Consider the following 10,850-nt stretch of genomic DNA (forward strand, 5'->3'; position numbering starts at 1 on the left):
GATGGAGGGCACACGGCAGAGACGAAACAGCGACTTTCTAGATTCAATTGCCTTGGAGCTTGATCCGAAAATCAGCGTGATGAAGGGGACGGGCGAGACGAATTGAAGCATTGAACCGCCGTGGGGAGACTGGATGGAGGAAGAAGACATGATCGGTCAGCTATCACCATTCACCACGACCCCGTCCAAGACAACCACTAGGCTAACAGCAAGAGACAGCACTTTTCGAAATAGACATGACATCTTTGGAGAAAAATACTATACAAGCGGACAAGACCGAGAGACCACTTGTGTCAAAGACTGCGTACAGTACCCGGTACAGGTGCAGGTGGAGCTGCACAAACGAGCGTGCACACGCATCGCACCGTGGCCAGAGCCCACATCTCACAATGGCATCGGTTTGCTCTGCTCTCTGCCTCGCCGCGTTCCTTGCCGTGCTAGTGCTCGTAGCCGCTGCACAGACGACCAACCACACGGCCGGAGTGTCCATGACGCCGCCCAACTACATCACCAGCCCGTCCGGCGTCTTCGCGTTCGGCTTCCGCGCCCTCGACGCGTCCAACCCGGGAAAGTTCCTCCTGGCCACATGGTTCCGCTCCCAGGACGATGACGACAATGGCGACGGCCAGGCCAGCAGCTCCTCCCAGCTGCAGTCCGTGGTCTGGTTCGCCAAGCAGTCGTCCACGGTCGCCCTCGCCACGCCGCAGTCCGTGCTCAGCGTCACCACCGACGGCCAGCTAGAGCTCACCGACATCACCAACGGTGGCAACCAGGTGCTGTGGAGACCGCCGATCGCCAACCTCAAGCGCGGGTCTCTGTTTGTGCTCCTCGACTCCGGCAATCTCCAGTTCCTCGGCGACGGCGATGTGCTGTGGGAGAGCTTCTCGCAACCCAGGGACACGCTGGTGCCGGGCCAGTCCTTGGCCCAGGGACAGCTCATCTCCAGGCGCGCGGACACGGAGTTCACCACTGGCCGGTTCAGCATGGACGTCCAAACGGACGGCAACGTCGTGCTCTATGTCTATGTCCCCCGCGGCAACACCGTGAGGGACGCCTACTGGCAGACCAACACTGACGGCTCCAACAGCAGCACCACGGTGACCTTCGACAACCAGGGCGGCCTCAACTACACTCTTCACAGCGGCGTCGTCCAGAGCTTAATATCCCCCATGGCGGCCGACGCCGCCAGCAGGTCCTACAAGTTCGCCAGGATGGACCCCGACGGCATCGTCCGTGTCTACGTCCGTTCCAAGAACGGCGGCGGCAACAATACGTCGTGGATCGTCTCGGGGTCCTTCCCCACCGACGGCTGCGGGAAGAGGACGTTCGGGCTGCAGGGCATGTGCGGCCCGGGGTCGTACTGCACGGAGCAGAAAGACCGGCTCCGCTGCATGTGCCCAGCTAATTACACGTACGCCGACCCGCAGCATATGGACACTGGCTGCACGCCGGAGTTCGTGCCGCAGAGCTGCGACGGGGAGAACAACACCGACGAGTACACGCTCGTTGAGCTGCCAAACACCACCTGGGAGACATCCATCTACTACAAGAAGTTCTGGTCAGTCACGGAGGACCAGTGCCGGAACTACTGCCTGAACGACTGCTACTGCGCCGCTGCGTTAATGGTCGGAGGAACCGACTGCACGGAGGTGGCGGCGCTGACAAACGGACGGCAGGCGAGCGATGTCACGACCAAGGCACTGATTAAAGTACGGCGGAGCAGCAATCGTCCTGCCGTTGCGGCGAGGACAAGAACCATAGTAGTCGTCACAGTTTGCGTGGCCTTCGTGTTGCTGGCCATTGCCGGCAGCTTCCTGGCACGGCACTACCTCGCTAAGAACAGAGAGAGCCAGGGCTTGTTGAGTGTGAGAGCTTTCAGCTGGAAGGAGCTTCATAAAGCCACCAACGGATTCGAGAAACTGCTGGGAAAAGGAAGCTTCGGCGAGGTGTACGAAGGAAAATTGAAATCTCCGCAGCCGCGCCTCATCGCGGTGAAGAGGCTCATCAACTCGAACGAGTACAGCGAGAGGGAGTTCATCAATGAGGTGCAGTCCATCGGGCAGATCCACCACCGGAACCTGGTCCGGATGATCGGGTACTGCAAAGAAGGGAAGCACCGGATGCTGGTCTTGGAGTTCATGCCGGGAGGGTCACTCCGTGGCTTCCTCTTCAAGCCCGAGAGGCCACCATGGAGCTGGCGTGCCAAGGCCGCCCTCGGCATCGCCAGAGGGATCGAGTACCTCCACAACGGATGCACTTCTCCCATCATCCACTGCGACATCAAGCCAGACAACATACTGCTCGACAACATGAACGCTCCCAAGATAACCGACTTTGGGATCTCCAAGTTCCTCGGCGACCAGCAGGTGCACACCACAGTGACCAACATCAGGGGCACCAGGGGATACATTGCCCCTGAGTGGTTCCGGAGCGAGGCACGCATCGACACCAAAGCAGACGTGTATAGCTTCGGCGTCGTGCTGCTGGAGATGATATGCTGCCGGAAGTGCCAAGATCCGTTTTTCGACCAGGATGGGGGCCAGACGGTCACCTTATTTGGGTGGGCAGGCCAGTTGGTCAGCAACCATAAGACTGAGCTTATACTGCATCAGGACGACGACGCCATGGCAGACTTGGAGAGGGTCGAGAGGTTTGCGCGCGTGGCGTTCTGGTGCATCGACCCAAATCCATCACTCCGGCCGACGATGCACCAAGTGGTGCAGATACTGGAGACCGTGGTGGTCGAGCCTGAGGTGCTTCCTGACCCTCCCGCTTGCTACATGGACTCGGCATCTCTAGTCATGTCTTCTGTCTAGATTGAATGGCATTCTCTATGTAAGAAAGCAGTACATGTTTAATTTCCCAAGTTTTTCCCGCAAACAAATGTTAATTTCTATCCTTCAACCTTTGTCTGCATACATTTCTTATTTTAAACGTTCAAACAGACTCAGTATAATCAAATGAAACATATATTCTGCCAATCGTAGGTCATACTACACTTTTTTTTTTCTCAAAGTCCTAGGAGTTAAACAAACAAAATTCATTCTGGCTTTGAGGTTTACCTTCCAAGAACACCCAAGGCATATCCAGCAACTACAATGTAGTTGGCAAAAGCCACCAGAGAAATGTACAGATCTGGAGCAATGATGTCTTGAACTTTTTTTTTCGATAAAGGGAATATATTAATATCAAAAAGATACCAATTACACCCAGCCTCTGCAACAACGCACCACCCTAATGGTACTACGGATGCACACAGCCAAAAAAAGGAAAAGAAAACTAAGAAACAAAAGTCCCGCTACAGTATCTCGGGTCTAACAAATGATGTCTTGAACTGGAGGTTTATAAGACAGCCTTCCTCAGTTATCCTAGTCCAGTATCCCTGACGGAAGAGAAATCATGGGAGGAGTAATGAGAAATCACATTCTGCAGTTCTTGAGAAATTCAAAAGAAAAAAAAGGAGTCTGCCAGTCCTTACCCTATGCAGGAAAGGAAACAAAACAATCTTCTACTTGTTTCTCACATACTGGTTATTTACTTTAAAGTAATATTGACATATTGTGAACTGGACAAGTATTGAGTGATCTGTCCATGCTGTTAGATGTATATATCTGTATATTGTAGTTTCCCCATATGTTAGGGGGCTTTCTGCATATGTGCACATGTCCATGTACTATATATTGTGACCTTTGGCCCCCTGGTAATACAACAAGTATATTGCCCTAACATGGTATCAGAGCAAAAATTGATCCTCTAAATCCCGGCTGAGGTTGCTTGTTCCGTCGTGCGTCCATCCCTCGATCTACTGCTTCGTTCCCCGATCGATCTCGATCTCGACCTCTCCGCTCGATCTCGGCCGCCTGGTCTGCTGCTTCCTTCCCCGCCCGCCCGCGTGCTCTGCGTGAGATCCCGCGTGGAGAGCTTCCCCGCCCGCCTGGAGAGCTTCCCCGCCCGCCTGGAGAGCTTCCCCGCCTGGAGAGCTTCCCCGCCCGCCCGCGTGAGCCACCCGCGTGAGGTCGCTCCGTCCAACCTCTCCGTCCGTCGCCCCCGCTCGCTCGCGTGCGATTCCACGTGAGGCCGCCCGCGTGAGATCGCGTGCTGCTCTTGCCGCGTGAGATCGTGAGATCCCGCGTGCTGCCCTCTGCCTGATCCCGTGCGGTGGCAGTTCGATCTTCCCAGGCTGCATCTCCCTGGTCGGTTCACTTTCATCTGAAAAAAAAAGCAAAAAAAAAAAACTATGTCTTCCTCGGGCTATGTTGCGATCCCTCGCTGCCCGGTGATCTTTGATGGCGCGAATTATCCTGATTTCGCTGCCTTCATGCGCGTCCATATGCGCGGTCTTCGTCTTTGGGGTGTTCTTTCTGGCGAGGTCTCCTGTCCGCCACGCCCCGTTGCTCCTACGGTGCCTGTTGCGCCGCCACCTGTTGCCCTTGCCCCTGATGCTACTCAGGCGGATAAGGATGCAGCCAAGAGTGCTGATGACACTGCTTTGGCTGATTATGACCGGAAGGTCCAGGACCACTCTACTGCCGTTGCGACTTACCGGCTGGATCTGACCGAGTACACTCAGTGGATAGATGAGGATGCTCGTGCTGCTGCTGTTCTCACCTCCAGTGTTCTGCCTCAGTATGCTGCTGAGTTTATGGGTCTTCCCACCGCTGCTGCTCAGTGGGCTTTTCTTCGTCAGCGCTATCAGCCGTCTGGGGATGCTCTCTACCTGTCTGTGGTCCGCCAGGAGCATGCCCTTCAGCAGGGTGATTCTACTATTGATGAGTTCTACACTCAGAGTGCTGCTATTTGGCGTCAGCTTGATTCTCTCCGTACAGCTGTGTGTGCCACCTGTCCCTGCTGTTTGACTGTGCGCGCGGATCTGGAGTTTCAGCGCGTTTTTGAGTTCTTGTCGCGGCTCCGTAAGGAGTTTGCGCCGCGCCGGGCCCAGCTGCTTGCCCGTGGACGTGTTCCGTTCTCTGAGGTACTTGCTGAGCTTCGTGCTGAGGAGACTCGTCTTCGTGGTGCTGGTCTTCTTGAGGTTCCCTCTGTTCTTGCTGCTCGTGGCCCTCCCGTGCCGTCTGCTCGTGGACCTCCTATGCCGTCGGCTTCGTTGCGGCCTCCGGCACAGCCGATACTTCCTACTCCTCCATTCCAGGGTCAGCGTCAGCCCCAGCAGCCTCGTGGTTCGACGTCACCTCCTTGCACCTACTGTGGCAGGCCTGGCCACACTATCTCTTCTTGCTGGCAGAGGGATCCCAGCTTACGCCCGCCGCATCTTACTCGTCGTCAGGCTGGTTCTTCAGGATCTTCTGCTGTTGCGCTATCTGATCAGGACATTATCCGTGGTCTTCGTGGTCTGCTCGCTGGTACAGGCTCTTCCTCGACGGGTACTGCTGGTTCTGTGCCTGGCTCTTCTGGCACCGCGCGACCACCACCTTCCACACAGTCAGGTACGTCATCCCCGTGGTATCTGGATTCTGGAGCTTCTTTTCATATGACCTCTGCGTCTTCTATTCTTTCTGCTCTTCGCTCTCTTGTTTCGCCTGTTCGCGTTATCACGGCTGATGGTACCTCTCTCCCTGTTTCCAGTCGAGGCACCCTTTCTACTACCTCTTTCTCTGTTCCTGATGTTTCTCATGTTCCTAGTCTTAAGATGAACCTGTTTTCCGCTAGTCAGCTTACTGATTCTGGTTGTCGCGTCATTCTTGACGCTGATTCTTGTGTTGTTCAGGACCGCCGTACACAGGCCCTGGTTGGAGCTGGCCCTCGCAGCCTTGAGTCCCCGGGGCTCTGGGAGTTAGACTGGCTTCGCGTTCCTTCTACTGCCACTTCATCTGCCAGTGCTCCTGCGGTTGCTGCTTCTGTCACTGGATCTTTTCAGCAGTGGTATCATCGGCTGGGTCACCTCTGTGGCTCCCGTTTATCGTCATTAGTTCGTCGTGGTCTCCTGGGGTCTGTCTCAGGAGATGTGTCTTTGCATTCGTGTCAGGGTTGTAGGCTAGGCAAACAGATTCAGCTTCTCTATCCTACTAGTGCGTCTGTATCTCAGCGACCTTTTGATTTAGTTCATTCGGATGTTTGGGGTCCGGCTCCCTTTCCTTCGAAAGGGGGTCATCGATACTACATTTTGTTTACTGATGATTTTTCACGATACACCTGGTTGTTTCTTATGCACTCTCGCAGTGAGGTGCTTTCTATTTATCAGCGTTTTGCAACCATGGTTCGTACTCACAACATTCCACGCCTATTCGTGTGTTTCGTGCTGACTCTGCAGGAGAGTATATCTCCAAGCACCTGCGTGGTGTTCTTGCTGAGCAGGGCACCCTTGCCCAGTTCTCGTGTCCCGGCGCCCATGCTCAAAATGGTGTCGCCGAGCGTAAGCATCGTCATATTCTTGAGACTACCCGTGCTATGATGATTGCTTCCTCTCTTCCGCCGCATTTCTGGGCTGAGGCTGTCGCTACGTCGACTTAACTCATTAACATTCAGCCTTCTGCTGCCCTTCAAGGTGGCATTCCTCTCGAGCGTCTTTCTGGTTGCTCTCCAGATTACTCGACACTTCGTTTATTTGGTTGCGTTTGCTACGTTCTTCTCCCTCCTCGCGATCGCACCAAGCTGACCGCTCAGTCTGTTGAGTGTGTTTTTCTCGCATACAGTGATGAGCATAAGGGCTATCGCTGTTGGGACCCCGTTGGTCGTCGGATGCGCATCTCTCGTGATGTCACGTTTGATGAGACGCGTCCCTTCTATCCTCGTCCCACCTCGGGTACTTACCCGGTGGATGATATCTCTTTTCTTCTTTTTCCGGATGCACCCCCTGCTATGCCGTCTCCTCCCCCTCCTAGTCATGATGTGCCCCCTTCGGCGCCATCCTCTCCTCTGTCTAGTCCACCTAGTACTCCTCGTTCTCCGGCTTCGGATCCTTCTGATGCTGTCCCTTCTTCCGCTTCTTCTGATGAGTTATCCTCTGCTGATGACCCTCCGCCTTCACGGCCTGTCCGTCAGCGTCGTGCTCCAGCTCGTTACTCTCCTAGTCAGTATGGTCTCTCTGTCGTTTCCGAGCCGACTTCTTATCGGGATGCCGAGCGTCATCCTGAATGGCAGCTTGCCATGGCTGAGGAGATCGCTGCGCTTGAGCGCACTGGCACTTGGGATCTTGTTTCTCCACCTTCTGGTGTTCGTCCTATCACGTGTAAGTGGGTCTATAAAATTAAGACTCGCTCTGATGGATCTCTTGAGCGCTATAAAGCGCATCTTGTGGCTCGTGGCTTTGAGCAGGAGCACGGCCGTGACTATGATGAGACTTTTGCCCCTGTGGCTCATATGACTACTGTGCGTACCCTTCTTGCTGTTGCTTCTGTTCGCCGCTGGTCTGTCTCCCAGCTTGATGTTCAGAATGCTTTTCTTAATGGCGAGTTGAGTGAGGAGGTTTACATGCAGCCTCCTCCTGGGTATTCTGTTCCCGATGGGATGGTTTGTCGTCTTCGACGTTCTCTCTATGGTCTCAAACAGGCCCCTCGTGCCTGGTTTGAGCGCTTCGCCTCTGTGGTGACTGCTGCTGGTTTCTCTCCTAGTCTTCATGATCCAGCACTTTTCGTTCACACTTCTCCTCGTGGACGTACTCTTCTTCTTCTCTATGTTGATGATATGATCATTACTGGTGATGATCCTGAGTATATTGCCTTCGTCAAGGCTCGTCTTCGTGATCAGTTTCTTATGACTGATCTTGGTCCTCTTCGCTATTTTCTTGGCATTGAGGTTTCCTCCACTTCTGATGGTTTTTCTATCTCTCAGGAAAAGTACATTCATGATCTTCTTGCTCGTGCTGCTCTTGGGGATGAGCGCACAGTTGATACTCCTATGGAGCTTAATGTTAAGCTTCGTCCTACTGATGGTGATCCTCTTCCTGATCCCACCCGTTATCGCCATCTTGTTGGGAGTCTTGTTTATCTTGCTGTCACTCGTCCTGATATTTCTTATCCTGTTCATATTCTGAGTCAGTTTGTCTCATCTCCTACCACTGTCCACTATAGTCATCTCCTCCGTGTTCTTCGTTATCTTCGTGGCACGATCACTCGTCGCCTTTTCTTTCCCCGTTCCAGCTCTCTCCAGCTCCAGTGCTATTCGGATGCTACGTGGGCGAGTGATCCTACGGATCATCGTTCGCTTTCTGCTTACTGTGTGTTTCTTGGTGGTTCGCTTGTTGCTTGGAAGACGAAGAAACAGGTTGCAGTTTCCCGTTCGAGTGTTGAGGCTGAGTTGCGGGCTATGGCTTTGTTGATTGCTGAGGTGACTTGGTTACGGTGGTTGCTTGCAGATTTTGGGGTCTCTGTTACGACACCCACTCCACTTTTGTCTGACAGTACAGGTGCTATCAGTATTGCACGTGATCCGGTCAAGCATGAGCTGACCAAGCATATCGGTGTTGATGCCTTTTACACGCGTGCACAGGTACAGGATGATGTTGTTGCGGTTCATTATGTGCCTTCCGATTTGCAGTTGGCGGATTTCTTTACGAAGGCACAGACTCGAGCGCAGCATGATTTCTTACTCTCCAAACTCAGTGTTGTGGATCCACCATGAGTTTGAGGGGGGGGTGTTAGATGTATATATCTGTATATTGTAGTTTCCCCATATGTTAGGGGGCTTTCTGCATATGTGCACCTGTCCATGTACTATATATTGTGGCCTTTGGCCCCCTGGTAATACAACAAGTATATTGCCCTAACACATGCAATCAAGCAAAATGTCAGATTTCGGTGTTCTTCATAGACCAAACAACGGGTATATCTATGGAAGAAATGGACCCAGGGCTTACATTGCTTTGCATAAACTCGAAGCTTGAACCTAAGAATTTATCGCCCTACGCTCACTTCGGATGAATCCAGGACTCCAGGTCCAGCTCCATACAGGATTGGCCTGTGAAGTAGTAGGCTTGCCAGCGAACCATCCCAGAACATTGTTCATTGCTGCCATCACAACTGAATAAATAAAGATTGTTTGAAACAATAGTCAGATGATGAGGTCATCCACAGACTGCGCCTTTAACTGTATTCCTAAGAATCCTTACAGTATAGCCCACGATGACCACCGTAAGAAACTAATTTCATAATATCCATCCATGATTTTAAAATAACTATGAGACAACACATATTAGAGAAAATGTATGACCCAGACATGAGTAGCAGCCATATTCCAGCTTACAAAAATTCATAATGTCAAAGAGATACTGTCGAGCTATGTTCCTGAAGAGAGAAAAATAGCAGCATATCAGATAATTGTACCACATCCCATAGGCCAATCCACTGAATACTAACGCAACGGCCAAGGTAGGTAGCTAGTGTATTTGGAGTAACGCGATTGTGAAATTTGCACCAGTATGGTTTCATAGTTTCTTTTTCATGCCCTTGAATGATATGTATTTCCAAGACCAAATTCTGGTATATAAGCATAGGCAGACAGATACTGATAAAATGCCACTAACCAATGTTCATAAAAAAAGGTTAAGCACATGATTAGCAATGAGAAGGAATGGTCCAAGTTAGAGGGCCTTTTTACGGTAGGGACTAGGAATTATTGACCGTTCAAGTAGGAGATCTAATGGTCTGAATTGATCAATACTTGTTGATTAAATGAGTAGTATTTTTCCACCAAAGTACAGATTAGGCGGGTAGAAAAGAGAGATGTATTTAATATAGGAAACTACCAAGGAGAGTGCATGCGGTATCTTTGCCTACCATGTTTCTTCTCATAGTTACGATGCGTCAATAATTCGTGAGATGCATGTCCCGTATTAACTAGTGTGTATACTGTGGGCCACAACTAAAAAATTATTTAAGGACAGGCTTCATAGAGCTTGTTTTTTATATTCTTCAAAATTAGAATTTAAATTTTAAAAAAATCAATAAAAATAATAGAATTTGTCAATGACTTATTGTATCGCATGGAAAATATCAACACAAAACAGTTTGTTTTTTGGCCTACGTAAAAATAATAAATACTGATAAATCTGGTTGTTTCCAAATTTTGCGCTGTGAACCTCAGATCTTGAAATTTGTAATTTTATACTGCCTAGAATACATAGTATATGTCGCTTTGATATGCGCCACAGAAATTTGTAATTTTTATACAGCCTAGAACACAACAATTCTGTGGAGCATATTTTTATGTGCCATAGAAATATTTCTGTGGATCACGTCTTTTTTAATGCGTCACTGAATTCATTTCTGTCTATAAGCGTTTTCCTATTTCTGTGGAGCACGCCTTCCGAAATGCCCCACAGAAAAGGATGTAGTACTACGTAATATTATTTTATTTTTTCACTTGATTTTTTAACTAGTGATAATTACGTGGAATAAATAATATAGTGGGGCTTTATCCAGCAATATACGTGGCATGTATCATTAAGTATCAAATTCTGATGTGACAAGATTGCACTTACCATAGTAGAAAATGAAATAAAATCTCCGTCATAATTTTTTCCTAGTAATTGGTCCAAAATATCCATAAAATCAATGGTAGATATTACTCAATACTACTAGTCCTATGGACTAGTAAATTGTACCGTAAAAAACCTCACTGCAAAACCATGTCAGAGAGCCAGAAATATATTATAAATTATATTATATATTACATACTAAAGCTTCCCGAATTTTTACGATAATGGGCGCTTTATTACTTCAAAAGCAATTACACCCGGCTTATAACCAGGATGCACACAGCCGTTTATAAGTCCCGAGATCAAAGTATAAAAACGATAAAAAAAAAACGACATAATACATATCGAGTCGATCAAGTGTAAAACGCCTAAGGTGTAGGTGGGGCTTTAATCCGTAGATTATGTTCACTAGTGGAGAAGA

General features: G+C 50.2%; 2 protein-coding genes across 2 annotated transcripts; both read left to right on the top strand.

Annotated features, from left to right (window-relative positions):
* The first annotated feature begins 315 nt into the window (after positions 1 to 315).
* LOC127312941 (G-type lectin S-receptor-like serine/threonine-protein kinase LECRK2) lies at positions 316 to 2,904 on the top strand. The gene has a single exon (XM_051343476.1). It carries the CDS (start codon positions 390 to 392, stop codon positions 2,814 to 2,816), a length of 2,427 nt encoding a protein of 808 aa, XP_051199436.1. The 5' UTR covers positions 316 to 389; the 3' UTR covers positions 2,817 to 2,904.
* Positions 2,905 to 4,237: 1,333 nt separating this feature from the next.
* On the top strand, positions 4,238 to 10,285 carry LOC139833929 (uncharacterized). The gene is made up of 2 exons (XM_071824303.1): positions 4,238 to 4,972; positions 10,229 to 10,285. Exons 1-2 carry the CDS (start codon positions 4,238 to 4,240, stop codon positions 10,283 to 10,285), a joined length of 792 nt encoding a protein of 263 aa, XP_071680404.1.
* Positions 10,286 to 10,850: the final 565 nt, after the last annotated feature.

Source organism: Lolium perenne, chromosome 7, assembly GCF_019359855.2.
Source record: "Lolium perenne isolate Kyuss_39 chromosome 7, Kyuss_2.0, whole genome shotgun sequence".
Classification (NCBI taxonomy): Eukaryota; Viridiplantae; Streptophyta; class Magnoliopsida; order Poales; family Poaceae; genus Lolium; species Lolium perenne.